Consider the following 19,232-nt stretch of genomic DNA (forward strand, 5'->3'; position numbering starts at 1 on the left):
GTTTTCCGTCCGGAAAACTTCCCCCTCTCCAAGTCAGTGTGCCAGAAGGTCTAACTGCTGCTATTGGAAGAGTCGGTTCTCACGAGATTCGGCAAGCGGGTCTGCAGTATTCCTCTGTGAAAATATCTACAGGCTACCAAACATCCGCCTTGTCCTTGCCTTGTGGAGCCGCCTCATCCGTGAGAACTAGCAAATATCCCTGAATTTGCTGGTTCCCAGAGTCGTTTAGACATAAGTTAGCAGAATCTTATTGTCGCTGCAAAAATACTACTTACTCACTAAATTATATATTTTCTCACTAAAGTCCAACTACGGAAATTATTATTCTAATATCAGAGTCTTTTCTCCTGAAAAAAAATCTTAAATCTAAAACAATCAATAAATAAGTAATCAAATACTACCCATGTCATATATATATATATAATATATATATATATATATTATATATATATATATATAATATATATATATATATATATTTATAAGACATAAATAGATTGAAAACACTTAGAAACTTACATTATAAACGGAAATTTTCGGGAACTGTGTTCCCTTTCTCAACCGAGCAGAGTGGTACAGTTTGAAATCCAACAGTTACGGCCACAGAGCACGGAGAGTATATATTATCACTATAATATTTGTAATATATATGTATATATTTTTAAACAACCTTCACACTTTAGTTAGCTTGAAGCCAACACTCCAGGCTTCATCTGGAATGTTTCTACAGTGATTATTTATTGAAGTAATTTTTAATTTTGATGTAGTGATTCATACACATTCAAGTGTCTGTTTATGTATTGTTAGTCTAGTCAAAGAAAGGTTATAGGGAAAAGGGTATAGAGGGAAAAGTTTGGAAGACAATTCTTGACCCCGCAGTTCTGCTAAGGATAGTGAGGAGGCAAACATATCAATAGTCCCCATCCCTACCCTCTGTGCTAAGGGGGTGAGGGTGGTTCAAAGGTACCATTTTTTGGTTTCTCGCATATAAATTGAAAACTATGCATCTTACGGACTTGAGTGTTATAAGCAAAATTGAAGCTTACAATATTCATCTCAAACTTTTTTTTATATGTCTTCTACAGTTTTTGAGATATCCGCTCTTCAAGGTGTGACATTTCTGAAAAAACACGTTTGCCTCTTAATTGCTATTTCTGCTCTTATAATTTTTTAAAAATCGATGGGAAAAATCCATACTGACAATGAGTCTATAGAGCATTACATTCTCTTTAATTTGATGTATAATTTCACACTCTTATGCATTTCCCTACGTAAGGTTTATGTCTGTAAGATACATAGTTTTCGACTTATATGCGAGAAACCAAAAAAATGATACCTTTAAATCATCCCCATCCCCTTAGCACAGGGGGTAGGGATAGGGAATTTTAATATCTTCACCTCCTCACTATTCTGTTAAGGATTAACAGACTGCGGAGTCAAAAATTGTCTTTCAAGCTTTTTCCTTTATACCCTTTTTTGAGCATTCATTGCCTGGACTATGTCGAAAATATGGGTACTAGATAATCTGGGGAAGTATAATTTGTAACAACTGTAAACAAAAAATCATTTCATTAGTAAAATTATTTGATTTTCTTAGTACAATATCACTTGAACTTTCTTATTATAAGCTTGAAAAAGAACTAAAAATCACCATGAAGTAAATAATCAATATTCGATAAAATATTATTAATTTTCTTGCTGGTTGTTAAATATTGATTGCTATCAAATATATCATTTTCACTTTTTCTTTTTGCCGTAGACTTGGAAAATTCCATCAAATAAAATGAATAAATAGAAATTGAATCCATAGGAGAATTGAAAACTATAAAATATTCGATAAATCAAGATAAAAGCTAGTTCCATAGCAATAGAATAAAACAATTTGTTTAGGTTTCTTTTTGTTGTTGTAAAGCTATTCAATTCACACGAGTAATTATTTCATTGTTTTCTTTTGTAAATTTGTAGGAGAGCGTCGTGCGATGAAATGCAGGATGTGATGAAGAACATGAGCACCCTGACCCTGCCTGAGGTGTCGACGTCAGAGGGGGGACGCTCCAGTGTGAACGGCAGGCCTCGCACCCCCGCTCCCCCCGCCACTGCATCCTCGCCTCACCCCTCCTCACAGAGGCCTTCGTCAGCCCTCAGGTGATGGTCACACTAAACACACGTACTGCTTCTACTTTGTATTTTCTTTGTTCTGTTGTGCAATGGGTCTCTTCAGACCTTGCACACGAAATAAATAATCAATCAATCTATACTTTAACGTCTGTGTCACCTTGTAGGACTTGTGCAGTCGAGTCAAGAAAACTAATGCAGCCGACATTTTCTAATCATCAACCTCCTCACCTTAAAATATTTAACAAACCAAGTAGGCCTATCCCAATTGTTTAGGGAACATAATGTACCAAGTCATAAGAGGCTTGTTTTAAAACACTACAAAGGTATTTTTGAATTCATAGAGCTCGAAAGAACGAAAGGTTATAAATCATTGCCAAAGTAAAAACTTGAATTTATTAAGTGAATAATTGAACTGAAACATTTTAAAACTTCTTCTAATGTACCTCTAATATTTTCATATTTTTTCATCATTAAAAAAATTCTATTCAGGAGATTATTTCCTTATGTTGTTGTAATATAAATGCATTAGACTTGTCTAGGAGGATTGAGTGGGAGAGAGCGCCGGCTGCGCCCTTACTTCGCCTTCCAGGCTAAAAGAAAGGAAGCTTATCTATCTAATGTACTTCTTCCAATGAGATATCAATTCTTATTGGAATATTTTCTATTGCGTTTTATTCAATTCTCATCCATTTTATTTTGAAATTGAATTATAGTTAGTGTTGATGTACTTTTTCAAATATTCTAGTACTTAAATATAGTAGTATGTTTATTTATTTATTTGATAATAAACAATAATTATGTATGACAATATTTTCTAGGCCTAAGCCTATTGAGAAAAAACTTGTCTTATAATAAATGGAAAATAATATTATAGCTAGAGAAAAGTAAGAGTACTAATAATGAAATAACACTAGAATATACAATAGGAGATACAATATTAATAATCAAAGTAATCAAACTATGATATTGATGAGAAAAATCTAAAGTATACAAAATTCTGAAACTAATATAAGGGGCGATTGCTGAGATCGGGATTATCTCTTGCGCTCGGCTAAAAATCGGTTTTTGCGCTGCAGATCAAAAATCGGTTTGCTGAGTTCGGGATTAACCACGCTCGAGCGCAAAAGTTGGCCGACCGACAATTATCGCAGGGAAAAACCTGCGGTCTAAAAATCGGTTTGCTGAGTTCCAGTCTAGGCTAAAAATTAATCTCGGTGGATTGCTGAGTTCAAGCGTAGATCAACTCTGGTTTAAAAGATAATCAAATAATCAAATGCATTCCAAAAATCAAATACAATATTGTTTCCTAATTTCTAATATGTGTTCCCTATAGGCTACCCTGTGTGGGGACACTTGAATATATATAATAAAATATTTATATACAAATTTAAATATTATATCATGAAGAACATAATAATTGAATATGGTATTATATTGAAATAAATCAATATGTCAATATTTATAATCATTCTTGCACACATTCATACGCACACACATTCACATATGCGCACACACATTCACACATGCGCACAAACACACACACACACACACACACACACACACACACACACACACACACACCACACACACACACACACACACACTTACATAAAACTTAAAACTATGTACGGAGTGGTTGCTGTTTTTTTTTCATATTTAGTTCAATTTTATTCATAGTTAACGTTTAGTTTTTTTTCAAAGTGCTGATGTAATTAGACCATAAATGAATGCGTTTTGAAGAAAGAGACAGTGATTGAAATTTAATACTGTCTTACTGTTTACGCATACCGGACGGGATTTGTGAGTTCAATGATCTTTGACTGTTGCAGTGTTCATGTCGTGTAAATTATACTAAATTTAAACCTATATTATTTTAGTAAAAAAATCATTCGGGTTGTCTAGTTGTAAAATGAATTTCTTGATTTCTTTTCTAAATAACTGACGTGACGTTATTTTCCTAGTTGTTACTGGAAGTGAATTGAATATTTTTATAGCTATGTATTTGAAGTGTCGTCTGGAATGTTCTAATCTTGGTTTTGGGAGGTTAATGTCCTGTGAATTCCTGAGGTTTATTCTTTCTCTCATCTGTTGAATATCGAAATTATTTCAGCTAAATCCAGCAATGCTTTGAATAGAAAAGAATGTCTCACTGATAATAGTGATAGTTCTCTGAAGAGCATCATTGAACTATATTGTTTAGGTTTATTACAAATTATTTTTAATATATGTTTCTGACCAGTAATCACAGGTTTAATATGAACATTGTATGCACTCCCATAGCATATTATTCCATAATTTATTCTAGAACCAATAATTGAATGGTATAATTGTAACAATACTTCTTTTGGACATAACTGTCTGAGGTAATAGAACTTTCTTATGTATACAAATAACTCATTTTTTATCTTCTGTACATGATCTGACCAAGTGAGCCTACTATCCAATATGAGGCCCAGATACTTAACTGTATGTGCTTGTTTTATTGTTTCACAGTTACACAATATATTATTCACCTGTTGCGCACAATCTAATTTATAGAAGTAAATTCTAGTTAACACCTGATCCATGTTTTGAAGATTAAATTGTATTATATTAGATTTGTCTGTGTTGATAGTTAATTTATTTTCGCAAAACCACCACCTAAGGTGCTTAAGATCCATTTCTAATTTATTTTTAAGTCCTTGATTTGTTTTGGCCGAATAAAATATAACTGTATCGTCTGCAAAAGATGTAATCTTTCCCTGTAAGTCACCATCCGTCAAATCGTTAATAAAGACCAGGAATAAAGTACTTGATAACACTGATCCTTGAGGAATACCTATGGTAATGTCCCCGGGTTCACTCAACGTATCGTTAATTCTGACCCTTTGACTCCTATTAGATAGGTAGGATCTTAAACAATCATTAGCAATTCCTCTTACTCCTGATAAATAACGTTTTTTTAGAAGCATGTTTTTATCAATATCATCATATGCTTTAGATATATCAAGAAACAGAGCTGCACACTTATTATTAACACTAAAACTGTCATTTATTTTTGAAATGAGATTTTTAATCGCCGCTTCAGTACTTCTTCCTTCACGGAAACCATATTGGTTATCACTAAAAAAGTTATTATTTTTATAAAAGTTTTCAAGTCTAATCATGAATACTTTTTCTAAAATCTTGGAAAAAAACGGTAAAAGTGAAATTGGGCGGAACTGATCTATGTTTTTACAATTTGGCTTTTTAGGAATAGGTATAACTACGCTGTGTTTGAACATGCTTGGGTATTTCCTTTGGCAATACTCAGGTTAATTAGATCGGTTAATTTGTTCAAATAATTCATGTAAGTTTTTTTAATCATGCTTGTGCTTATTCCATCTACACCTGGCGAAGATTTATTTTTCAATTTTCTTATTATACTTGCTACTTCCTCCGGATTTGTAGGGTGGAGAAAAATTGAATTAGTTGGAGATTTGTATGGAAATAATCTCGGTGGATTGCTGAGATCGGGATCAGGCTAAAATGTGATAATCTCGGGAGCAAAAATGATGATGACTCCAATTTAGACCTGCTAGGAGGCAGGTTTAAGTTCGGGATTAAGCTATTAACTTGTTATTGTTTCGATTTTATCAAAAACCAGTGTCAAATTGGGGTTCTTCTTTGAATTCTGAACAATTTCATTACCCATAACGTCATATATTTGAAATGTTTTTCCACTGATTTTTAAAATATTATAACATAAGAAAGTGAAAATGAAAACACCTTCAAACAATAAGAAAATTCTATACCTCTCACAAGAAGGGGGTCCGAGGGGCCTCCCCCCGGAAAATTTTAGAAAAATACCCTCAATTTGGTGTGATTTCAAGCAATTTCTACTTGAAAAACTACATCCTAATAATGAAGTTTCTTTATGTTCAGTGGGCTAATTATTATTTAATTTTTCATAGAAAATAATATATCATAGGCCTATGATATTTCAGTATTTCAGTTCATATAACAAATAGAATGGAAATATAATTTTATTAGTCATTCAATTGTTTCAATTTTTTTTTTTTGTTATTTATATTAAAACTAGTCACTAGGACTAACCATTAATTTTGTTCTGTTATTTCTTATCCTAAATTAATTTTTTATTGCTAAAGTCTTCCAGTGAAGCCTACAGTTCCAATCTATAATTTCACTACTTTAAATTATTTCACTACACTTTTATTCAATATACTTTAATCACTCCACTAGCACTACACCAACTCGAAGGGCTTTGTTCTCTTCAACCTCCTAGTGAGTTCAGTGTTGTCTAGTAGTTGGATGACTTCGGTGTTGTCGTGTTGATGAAGACGTGACTCATGATGGGCTGCCAATCGTCTTATCTCACAGGTCACTTAGGGGATGTGCAGATCTCGGTGCAAATCGCTGTTCCTTATGTACCAGGGCGCATTCACCATGTTCCGCAGTACTTTGTTTTGGAATGTTTGAATCTGACTGATGTTAGATGTTCTAGAGCAGCCCCAAAGCTGAATTCCATACGTCCAGACAGGTTTTAGAATTTGTTTGTAAATCAATAACTTGTTGTCCAATGAGAGTTGTGATTGACGGCCCAACAGCCAATAGATTTTACTGTATTTGAGTCCTAGCTCGCTCCTTTTCATCTTGATATGCTCTTTCCATTTCAACTTGGCATCAAGAGTCATTCCAAGGTATTTAACTGTGTTGCTGTGTGGTACTACATTCCCATTCAGATTTATTCGAATCGGGTCATTGATAATTTTGTTTGTGAAGTTGATATGAATAGACTTCGTCTCATTTAATCGAATTCTCCATTTTTTGGTCCAGTCACTGAATCTGTTGCTAGCATTCTGTAGTTTTGTGGCTGCTTCTTGTACTGTTTCCCCTTCTGCCAGTATTGCAGTATCATCAGCAAAAGTAGCTATTGTCACTGCATCCAATTCAGGAAGATCGCTTGTGTACAGCACATAAAGAACTGGTCCAAGAACACTACCCTGTGGAACTCCAGCCCTTATTTCCTTCAATTCGGAGACGTCGTCACCTTGTTTTACTCTGAATAATCTGTTGTTGATGTATGATTTTAAAAGTTTTACAAGTTGAGTGGGGAGAATTTTATGAAGTTTAATGATCAGTCCTTCATGCCACACTTTGTCAAATGCCTGTGCCACATCAAGGAAGATTGCTGAACATATCGATTTTTTCTCTAATGACTTCTCTATTACATTGGTGATTCTATGTACTTGGTCCAGGGTTGAGTGCTTCTGCCTGAAACCAAATTGATAGGTTGGTATCAGATTCCTGCTACTTATGATGGGAGTCAATCTCTTCATTAGCAATTTCTCAAAAAGCTTTGAAATTACAGGTAGAAGAGATATTGGGCGGTATGATTTTGCTTCTTGAGGACATTTCCCAGGCTTTTGCAACATAATGACTTCTGCCACCTTCCAAATTGTAGGAAAATGCTGTAATCGGAGTGATGCATTGAATAAGTATGTTAGCATGACAATACCTTTCCTTGGAAGTTTCTTCAAGATTTCACCTGTAATCAGATCAAACCCAGGTGCTTTTTTGGTATTCATATTATATTTTATTTCTTCTTGAACCTCATTTATAGAAACTGGATCAATCTCTGTATCTAAATCATCCATTATATCTTCTTCAGGATCAATTTCAGATTGAATGTTGTTTGGTTGGAAGATTTCTTCTAGATGATTAGCAAATAAATCTGCCTTTTCTCTGTTATTTCTTGCCCAAGTACCATCTGGTTTTCTAATTGGAGGGGATTGTAATATTGGCCGCTTAATCCTTTTTGTTGCTTTCCATAATGAATAATCTGTACTGGCATCAGCTGTCAAATTTTGAAGGTAGTTATTAATGGATTCCTCAGTTAGTTTCCTTATCTCTCTTCTCAATTGTTGTGTTCTGTTATTCAAGATATTTTTGTCAGCAGGATCACGAGTTTGTTGCCATCTTCTTCTTGCCCTTCGTTTTTCTAAAACAAGTTGTCGAATCTCCAGAGGGTAATTGCATCCTTTTGTTTTCCTGGTATATTGTCTGGTGTTTTTCCAGGCTGATTTCTGGATTTGCCACATGAAATTTTCTGCGGCTTCATCTAGCTGCTCAGTTGTTCTAAGTGGAATATTCAAGTTGATTTCATTCTCCAAATCCACTTTAAAAGCTTCCCAGTCTGTTGTTCTGTTGACTAACATTGGTCTGTCTTCTTTCTTTATTATTCGTTCACTAAGTGTGAGAATTACAGCTGAATGATCAGAATCCAGGTCAAAGCTCTCTTCAATGTCGATGAAATTACTGGATATTCTCTTTGTTATGAAGAAATCTAGAAGATCTGGAGTTTTATTCAAATCTGTTGGCCAATACGTAGGTGTCCCTGATGAATGGAATTCGCAGCCCAGCTCCTGGATAGCCTCTCTGAGTTCTTTTCCTTTGGTAGTCGTGAGTCTTGAACCCCAATCCTTATGCTTGGCATTAAAATCTCCACCCACTATGAATCTATCTCCAAGCTGATGAAGAATATTTGTATAATCATTTTTCTTTAAATTGTAACGTGGTGGAAAATATGCAGCTCCAACAAGTATTTTCTGGTTGATGGACTCTATTCCAACTACAGTTAGCTGTATTTCATTACTTTGAATACTGAAGTCTTCATAGTGTTTAATACTCTCCTTCACTATTACAGCACTTCCACCTCTGGCTTGATTTTGAGGATGAATAGTTTCGTAAACATTATATCCATTGATTTTGAAGTGAGTCTGCTCAGTTGAATGGGTTTCAGAGATGAGGCAAACATCTATATTTCGTGTCTTTAGAAATATTTCTATTTCTTGTTTTCTATTATTATTGATATTATTTATTCCATTGGCATTCCAGGTAGCAATCCTTATATCTTGTTGGCTCGCAATATTCATTTTCTAGTTTTCTTCTCAATACTCTTACTCTTCCCTTCCAAGCTGTCAAGTCGTCCAGAAAGAATATTTAAACTGTTCAAAATTTCCTGCAAAACCTTATTGACTTCAACTGGTTGTTGTTGTTGTTGTTGCTTTGGTTGGCTCTCCTGTTGTAGGCTTGGAGTGGGTTTCGTTACTTGGGAATAGGATATTTCTCCAGTGTACTTTTTTGAAGAGAAGTTTCTTTGTTTAGTTGTATGTGGTACTTCGCTACTTCTTTTAACTAGGTTTTCTTTTTCAGTTCTTCTTCTCTGAAGTTCTTTTGCGATGAGACAGCCTCTGTAGTTAGCTGGGTGAGCCTCAGCACAATTGAAACATTTGGCTGGGGTTTCTTTAGCCTTAGTACACGAAATAGTCCAGTGTTTTCCAGCACACTTCACACACACAGGTTCATGTTGACAGTATGTCTGTGTATGACCAAACCGCTGACAACGTTTACACTTTGGAATCATTTTATTACTTCTAATTGATTCAATTTTCACTTTCATGTAGCAAATATGTTTAATTTCAAATATTCTTTTTGTATCTTCTGTATTCTTGAATGTTAGCATGAACATTGGAAGTCTGATGATGTGTTCTTTTCCATCTTTCTTCACTTTTCTCATTTTGTTGACAGCACTGATTATTTGAAAGCCTCTGCTTAGAAGATCGTTCTTTATATCCTCTGGATCGCATGATGGATGAAGCTCTTTAGCCATGACACGAATTGGACGAGTTTGTTTATTTTCGTACGTGTGCCATTCATATTTAGCTTCATTCAACATCTTAGTTAAATCTCTGTATTCTTGTTCAGTTTCAACATTCAATTTTAGCTGGTTGTTGTTCATCATGTTGGCACTGAAATTGAGATTTTTCGATTTCAATGCCTCTTTAATTTTCGAATACTCTTGTATATTGCTTAATATGACTGGTGGTGGCTTGTTTCTCTTTTCTGTCGGTTTCATACTTGTAGAATCAGTTGCAGGCCTTATTTTTTCTGGTGAGTCACGGATTTTTCTCTTCTTTTGTTTAGGGAGAATCCATGCAGTCTCTGATGCTACCATTTTCTCTTCTTCCTCCCAATTCGGTGGTGAATAACTTTTATTGCTACTTCTAGAAGATGCTGGTTGCATTGTATGTGAAGCTGAAGATTGAAGATTCTGTGTGGTTGTAGATGCTGATGAAAATATCTCTTTCAGCTGATTAATCTCCAACCGTGCTCTCTCCAACTCCTTTTCCAGTTTATGCATTCTTTCTCTCTCTTCACTCTGTTGGAAAGTGACTTCTTTCCATGCATTGTACAAAAACTGCTCCGTTGCAGTTTTCAGTTGGTTCGCTTTTAGAAACGATTCTGGGGAAGTGTTGACGTTTCCAGTCATTGACGCTGGTTCAACGCTCCTAGCCGGTGTTAGTTGACTCATAGTTGCGTCGTCCTCTGTTTCCTCCTCCTCTTCGAACTCTGGCAGTAGGAAGGTTGGCAATCTTTTGGGAGTCGACATTCCTCACATTCTTTACATTCCTTAGCCGGACTAGATGGTAATTCAGCACTGAACTGATTTTTCGGCGCAGGGCACTGAACTCGCGCACAACAATTAAAACACTGAACTCAGCACTTTAACTATTGCATACACTATTTCAACTACTCTCACTAAAAAAAAACTACGTCTGCTCGCTACGACTGCTCGATCGATACTGTTTCAATTGAGGCGAAAGATGTGTTGGGAGGTATGGATACGGTGAAAGGAACGAGCGAGGCGGACTACTAGTCGAATTTGTAGAAGGTAAAAACATGTATTTGATGAACTCATTCTTCCTGAAACATGAGACAAGAAAATGGACTTGGCTGAGCCCCGATGGAGAGACCAGAAACGAAATCGACTACTTCGCCGTAGACAAGAAATGTATTGTTCAAGATGTAGACATAGAAGACCGAATAAATACAGGAAGCAACCACAGAGCTCTTAAAATTGAAATACGAATTGAAGAGAAAAGGAAGAAGTACTATGGCGACCGTCTCACAAGAATAAGTGCAATGGATTTGAGAAACTCCGGATTTGAACAGAAATTACAAGTCAATTTGTATAGAGAGAGAATCGATGAATGTGAAGACACGAATATTTTAACTGATAAGCTGACAAACACTATGAGAAAAACTAGAGAATTGCTAGGAAACGTAAGAGAAAACGAGAAAAGATAGGTTCCAAGAGAGATTGTTAAGCTATTGGAGAAAAGAAGAAAGCTTAAAAGACTTGGCAGAGACAAGAATTCAGTGAAGTTTCGAAACTCATCAGAAAGAAATGGAATGAATGGATAACTGAAAGAAAAACAAAGAAGTTAGAAGAGACCTTGAAATTTGGAAATAGCATTAAAGAGTTCAACAGAAAACAACTACTTGGAAAGAACACAATGTTTTTTATGAAAGATGAAAGAGGAAATGAAGTGAGAGAAATAGAAGGTAAACTCGAGATAATTTGCAATTTCTATGAGAATCTGTATAAGAAAGATGAACCAGAAGAATGTAACTCAGAACATGAATGTAGAAATGAAAAATGTCCACTGATATTGAAGAGTGAGGTAAAGCGTGCAATCGAGCATCTCAAGGAGGGGAAAGCAACAGGCCCTGATAGAATATCAAACGAAGAGTTGAAAGCAGGTGGCGAAAGAGTTATTGAAATATTAACAAAAATATTCAATTTATGCCTTATGAGTGGAAAGATTCCTGAAATATGGCTCAAAGCTAACTTGATATTACTCTTCAAGAAAGGTAATAGGAAGGAAATCAAGAATTACCGACCAATAAGTCTCCTGTCAAATATTTACAAGATATTTATGGCAGTAATTTCCTACAAGATAGATGGATATTTGACGGCAGCAACTTAAATCAACCAGACCGGATTCAAGAAAAACTTCTCTACGCTGGATAACATCCTAGTCTTACAGGAACTGATAAGGAATTCTAATGAATAAAAATTTCCACTAGTGCTGCTATTCATTGATTTCGAGAAAGCATTCGATAAAATCAACACTTCTTCCGTATTACGAACGCTTGAAGACTTGGGAATTGACAATAAATACCTAGAATTATACAGATTCATTTACAGAAACATGAAACTTGAATTCAAATTGAGAGGAAAAGGTAGAGTGGTTAAAGTAAATAGAGGCTTAAGACAGGGAGATATACCATCAGCGAAAATATTTAATGCAGTTCTGGAAAAATCTCTAGATGAATTACTAATCTCGGGAGCAAAAATGATGATTTTAGACTCCAATTTAAACCTGCTAGGAGGCAGGTTTAAGTTCGGGATTAAGCTATTAACTTGCTATTGTTTCGATTTTATCAAAAACCAGTGTCAAATTGGGGTTCTTCTTTGAATTCTGAACAATTTCATTACATATAACGTCATATATTTGAAATGTTTTTCCACTGATTTTTAAAATATTATAACATAAGAAAGTGAAAGAAAGTCTCACGAGAAGGGGGTCCGAGGGGCCTCCCCCCGGAAAATTTTAGAAAAATACCCTCAATTTGGTGTGATTTCAAGCAATTTCTACTTGAAAAACTATATCCTAATAATGAAGTTTCTTTATGTTCAGTGGGCTAATTATTATTTAATTTTTCATAGAAAATAATATATCATAGGCCTATGATATTTCAGTTCATATAACAAATAGAATGGAAATATAATTTTATTAGTCATTCAATTGTTTCAAAAAATAGTTTCAAAGCTATAGTCTTCAAACCTATGATTTTCATGATTTTTACTCAAGTGCAAAAAATATATTGGGGGGAGGGATGTATCCATGTTCCCAGATACTACTGGAGAATTGTATATCCTCCTGTCCCCGGTGGAAACTACTCTTCAATCATAACATAACTGGCACATTTTGTGGGTACCATACTAAAAAAAAGGTGCTGGAGCATTGTTTAAGGGAACTACGTTTCAATTACATGAACTGATTTACATACATGATCTTCTCATATTCATGCATGAAACTGAATAACCAATTATCAATACATGTTATATTGAACTTTCAATTGTTGAAGATGGTAAAAACAAAACTGACTTACTTCAAAAAGATCTTTCTGAAGTATTCGTTATACACAGTTCCATAGAGTAAAGATACTGTTTGAAAGTTACCTATTTATTTGTCTCTGGCAGTACGCACTAGCCCATTCACTGTGTAGCCCATAATTTTATTATCATTCTGATATTCTCTCAAATATGTTTAATGGTTTAAAAAATGTCTGAAAAAATATTAAATTGGAAGCCAATTCTTTTGACTCAATTTCTATCAGTGGTTGATTACCTTCTACGAATCTAGGCTACGATAGTATCGATGCTATCTATAATTGATTTGAACATAATATGGAACTGCACCTACACCAGTAATGAAGGAGAACTGTATTGAATACGTTGTAATTGTAAGAAAGTGTGAGATGATGATATCTATGTGGGGTTGATTGTTGCTAATTGGAGGCAGCTGCGTTTGCTTGCATTATCACGGGATGCAGAAATAGTGTGCATTGCATAATTGAACAATTAAGTTGAGTCCAGATGGTGATGAGCGACCCTTGCTAAACCATTAAACCTTCGTTTGCGTGATCCTTTCTGTGGAAGTGATTTTGTGAGTGAATGAAGTGAATAATGGATTATCTTGAATATTTGGATTATTACGAACCAATACCTCAAGTCGGCCAGTATGGTGTCCGAATTTAAAACTGAAGAGAAGTGCTGATTGCTCTCAGATTTTTTGCTGATGGTAGTCCACAGAGAGACTGGCGATTTATGTGAGTACTGCAGCATCATGTCGCATTGTACATAGTGTTGCGGCGATAGCTATTATTTGTTTAGTAATGGAAAAATATTACATTAAATTCCTAGCTGGACAATATGCTAGAAAAAAACTCAATTTTTTAAATAGATGAAAATGAATTTCAAATGAACACCAAAAATGTGAGGAGTTGTTCATGTGTTCACTGTAACTACATTTGAAAGAGTTTAGAAGATTATTTAATAGCAGATGATCATTATAACGACGGTCAAGAGAGGATCGAGACTGAAAAAGAGAGAGTATGGGAGTAAATGGGGGAAAGAGAGAGAGAGAGAGAATGAGATTGATTTTTTCTTCTTCCCCCCTCTCAGTCTCTCTCTCTCTCTCTAACACACACACACACTTTCTCTCTCAGGCATAATATGCCTTTATTAGGAAAGAGAGAGAGAGAGAGATAGAGTGAGGAAGAAGAAAAGAACAAGAAAAAAACGAATGATGGGAGAGTGTGTGAGTGTGAGTGAGAGAGTGCAAAAGCAATACGCAAAGACAGCGTGTGAGAGCCAAAGTAGCATTCGAGATGGCTGTTGCCAACATTGCGACAATAATTCCCCGTGGATTCCTCCAGTTGCGCCTCGGTCTGGCTAAACTTGAGCGTCGGTCTTGCTAAACCCGCGGATCAAAGTTGCTCTCGACCAAGAGATGACCGACGGCTAAACTCGATCTCAGTAAACCGATTTTTTAGCCGAGACCAAAGTTGCGCTAGACCAACGTTGCGCTACCCGCTCAGACCCGATCTCAGCAATCGCCCCTAAATAAACTAAACACAACTAAAACTACAAAACTGAACTTATACTATACTAAAACTAAATTATACAAAAAATTGTATACGTAATTGCCACGTTATAAAGGCAGTGTTTGATTAGAAATAGTATTGCTATCCTTGTCTATCATTCAACAAAGCGGATAGCGCTATCTCTTTCTCGCTTTGCTCTGTTGCCAAATCTTCTTTTAACAATGTACAATGATTAATTAATTAACAAAATATTTCATCTTAGTTATGAAAATTCATTATGAAATTATTGAAAAATTTAATTCCTTGCTTAATAAAATATAATTGATTATTTTAAACGTGATAATATTACATCAATAAACCTGTATCAGCTACCGTATATAGAAGGCATTGACAAGACAGAGGATCGGCAACGTTTTCGGCATCGTCTATCTTTCTCCACTGCCAATCTGCCATTATAGCAAGGACTTGACTATAGTAATAAATAAATTGTGCTTTGATGATGGTGTCTGATGTGTTATCTGTTTACAGGCAGAGGTCTCGAACGCCAGGTCCAGCAAGATTGTGCAAAAAACTGATGGTTGAAGGGAGGAAAACTCATTTTGTGCCTTATGGATGGAACGATCGGCAGACTGACATTGGCCAGAAGAAAACTTTCAATGTTCTTGCTCCTGAGAAAGAGGTACTAAATATATTCACTCTATCCAAAATATATTTTTCCACTTGAAGCTACCCATACTTTGTCCAATGTCATTGTGAGCCAAGCTATTAGGACAAACGACAAAAACATTGAAAATAAGGCTGAATGAATATGAATCATTGATCATAAACTTCACCAACAAAAAAGTACCTAACAGAAAATCATCATCAATATCATTCCCTGTGAAAATACTGCAAAATATCTTGGAATGACATTACATGTAAAATCCAAGTGGAAGGAGAACATCAAAATCAAAAGGAAACAGCAATTTTGTTGGATCTTGTAAAAGTGCATGATTAATATTTTATATAGGATTTAGGCTATATGCTACAGAAAATAATACAATAATCAGGTGATTTCACCCTTAGGGAAATAATGCAAGTTATTGAAAAAGTCATATCATTGTAGAATGTTGAAGTATTGATTTAAACTTGTGAATATTGTCAGAGAGGAATCAGGTGATTTCACCCTAGGATCACCACTTGATGCTTACTGTTTGTGAATTTCCTCATTTTGAACACTTTATCATGGAACTTACCTTTTCGAATTTATACTCATTCGAAAGCTTATGAAATGGAGAAATTTTTTAAATATTGAAACCACTATAATCACCCGGAGAAAAACCGAGAAAAAACTGTTTGAAATTTCACTTTGAATTTGAAGAATAGCATTTTTCCAAGTTCAAGCCCTAATAAAAAAACTACAAAATATCTTACAACAAATTAAATTACATTAATCTTGTTTGAAATGCTTTTCTCTTTTCAATAATACCCTTGAAATTGACATTCGAACAGTAGTTTTCGAGTTATTGAGTATTTATTTATAATGACCAGAAGTAGGCATATTCTGAAAATATCGAAAAATCGATATATCTCGAAAACTAAGGTCGATAGGAAAAAAGTTTACTGAACAGTTTTTGTCAGAAATGTCGAGTAGAATCTATGGTCAATGGCTGTTACAACCTTGGTGGGACACTCTGTATATAAAAGCGAAATGACTCACTCACTCACTGACTGACTGACTCACTCACTCACTCACTCGCAGAACTAAAAATCTACTGGACCAAAAACGTTCAAATTTGGAAGGTATGTTCAGTTGGCCCTTCAGAGGCGCACTAAGAACGGATTTGGAAAATTTCCCAAAAATACGCCCAAAATCTGCGTTTTTCCAGCGTTTTTTAGCGTTTTCTCAGCTTTATCGAGAACAAATGGACAGAAAATATTCAAATTTAGTACAGAACCTCAGCTAGAGTGTAATAATGTTGTGTTAAAAGGAATTTGCAATAATGTGAATGATACGCCCGAAATATTATTTTTTGCTTTTTCTCAGATTTATCAAGAATTATCTATATATATATATATATATATATATATATATATATATATATATATATATATATATATATATATAAAAGCGAAATGGCACTCACTCACTGACTGACTGACTCACTCGCAGAACTAAAAATCTACTGGACCAAAAACGTTCTAATTTGGTAGGTATGTTCAGTTGGCTCTTTAGAGGCGCACTAAGAACGGATTTGGAAAATTTTCCAAAAATACGCCCAAAATCTGCGTTTTTCCAGCGGTTTTTAGCGTTTTCTCAGCTTTATCGAGAACAAATGAACAGAAAATGTTCAAATTTAGTACAGAAGCTCAGCTAGGGTTTAATAATGTTGTGTTAGAAGGAATTTGAAATAACGTCAAAGATACGCCCAAAATTAGCGGTTTTTTGCGTTTTCTCAGTTCTTTCATCAAGTAATAGACAGAAAATGTTCAAATTTGGTACAGAGGTTTAGGCTAGGGGTCTAAAAATGTTGTGATGAGGTGACTTTAATATTTCATCAAAGATACGCCAAAAATCAGCGTTTTTCCAACGTTTTTCTCAGCTTTTCTGCGTTTTCTCAGTACTTTGACATTCTGATGGAATGAAGCATGCTCAAATGAAAAATGCAGGCGAGTGAAGCGAGCCCGCTGATCTCATTTTTGGACGATCCAGTCGGGGGTCCAGGGGGCGGAGCTCCCTGGATAGACGGATATGGCGAGCGAAGCGAGCCTGACGGCTAGTATACAATGAAATCTTAAAACCAATTTGGTTGTATGGGGTCGAACACTGGGGATGTGCCTGTGAAAGTCACATCAATATGATTGCAAAATAAAGTATATTGTCAACGCTCCTTGTTACATCAGAAACAGTGACTTGCATAGTGATCTACGCATCCATTAGTGTAGAGTGAGATGAGTCGATTTGCCTGCCATACGGCATGAGTTGAGACTCCATCCTCACAACCCTGATACAAGCCAACTAATTACTACAGAATGAAGATTAACTACATTCTGAAGAGAAGGAAATGGAATGAGAAGAAAGGCTTTAGAACTAGTTTGAAATCAATATGTGATGGTTTATGTAGACTATAATTTTTACTGCTCTCATAATATCAGAACTACTTGGGTCTTCAATGTATGAACTGAATTCAAATAGTTTTTTTATAGTGTAAGATTTATAGTGAAATGAAAATTAATTAATTGTCTCTGAGAGTAATTTTAATGAAAAATGTAAATTTGCGAGAGAAATAGCGTTCATTAATTTAAGTACTTATCTAAACTAGTAGTTCTGTGAACAATCGACCCCGCGCAGTTATTTACCACAGCCTCCTCTAATACTGTTCATCAGAGTAAATTGTATCCTGTCCTGTTGTGTCGGCGAGATATCGATGTGTAAACAAACGATCGGCAGTTTGGATTGTTGTATCGACAAAGCTAATAATTTGTTGTAAACCTACTATCATCAAATGCTTACAGAGTTGAAAGCAGAGAAAAGTCGGGAGAAAAATACTATGCTACTTCGAGGTATTATGATTTATGATCAGCTTTGAGTTAGACTATTAATTTCATGCCTCATTGCATGCAATTAATAATCCAATCTACAGCTGATTTATAATTAATAATTGTTCTATAGTCTGATTTCTACTGTAATATTGGCATATGAAGGAGGCTCCTTTCCCTTTCATATTGTCCTCAAAAAGCAAAGTTTCCAAAAACCTTTTATATACGTCGACGCGCAATTTAAAAGGGAATATACCTGTAACATTTTATGAAAATCTATTGCCGCGTTTCGCCGTAAATGCGGAACATAAAAACAAACATATAAACATAAATATAAACGTAAAGAGAAATGCAGAACCGTCGACTTGGATCGTAGACTTGAAACCCTCACTTCGCTCGTCAATTAATAAAATGTATTAGTTCTTTAATCCTTTGTCAATTTAATTCATCAAATTCACAAAAAATTTGTAAATAGACAACAATTTGTAAACATACTAAGTTATTAGTGAATCACCGTAAAGGTGCACTGGAGATGCAGCGTTGTACCTTGAAACGCGTACAAAGCTCAATGTGAAAATTTGATAATTCATTAACATAGATTATTGATCAACAGCACAAGAAGAATAAAAACTTAAAAAGGAAAAGCGCTCTCCTTATATTTTAATAAAATTAGTATTTTTTATTACATTATCAATCTTCTAAATTACATTATTGATCTAATATGTCTAGTAATAAAAGTTACACTGTAATAACAACTTGAAAAATGTATAAGCTTTCATGTATAAACTTCAAAATATTTTTTATTATTTGTTTGTAAACTTTAAACTTTAATTTACTTCAATCTAATGTATACTGCATTATTAATTTTTGGTATTATAATTTACCTGTGCATTTTTGGAAATTTCTAGGTCCATCATCATCCAGCTGTTGAATCATCACGTAGGAAAAAAGCTGAGCTTGAAAAATTCATACGGGAAGACATGGCTAAGCAAAAGTACCGACTCAAAACCCCCTATGTGAGTTATTCACTACATTCATATTTCCCTTACAATTATTTTATGACGTAGTTTATATAAATTTGCAAATTCCCATAGAAT

General features: G+C 34.8%; 1 protein-coding gene across 2 annotated transcripts in view; it reads left to right on the top strand.

Moving 5' to 3' along the window:
* Positions 1 to 19,232, top strand: part of LOC111048395 (centriole, cilia and spindle-associated protein) — a 40,705-nt gene that overhangs the window by 17,981 nt on the left and 3,492 nt on the right. For both annotated transcript variants that reach the window (XM_039428410.1, XM_039428411.1), the window contains 3 exons: positions 1,966 to 2,145; positions 15,145 to 15,295; positions 19,044 to 19,151. In XM_039428410.1, coding sequence (XP_039284344.1) covers positions 1,966 to 2,145; positions 15,145 to 15,295; positions 19,044 to 19,151 — 439 coding nt within the window. The remainder of the gene's footprint in view (positions 1 to 1,965; positions 2,146 to 15,144; positions 15,296 to 19,043; positions 19,152 to 19,232) is intronic.

The sequence above is a fragment of the Nilaparvata lugens genome, chromosome 5, assembly GCF_014356525.2.
Source record: "Nilaparvata lugens isolate BPH chromosome 5, ASM1435652v1, whole genome shotgun sequence".
Taxonomy (NCBI): Eukaryota; Metazoa; Arthropoda; class Insecta; order Hemiptera; family Delphacidae; genus Nilaparvata; species Nilaparvata lugens.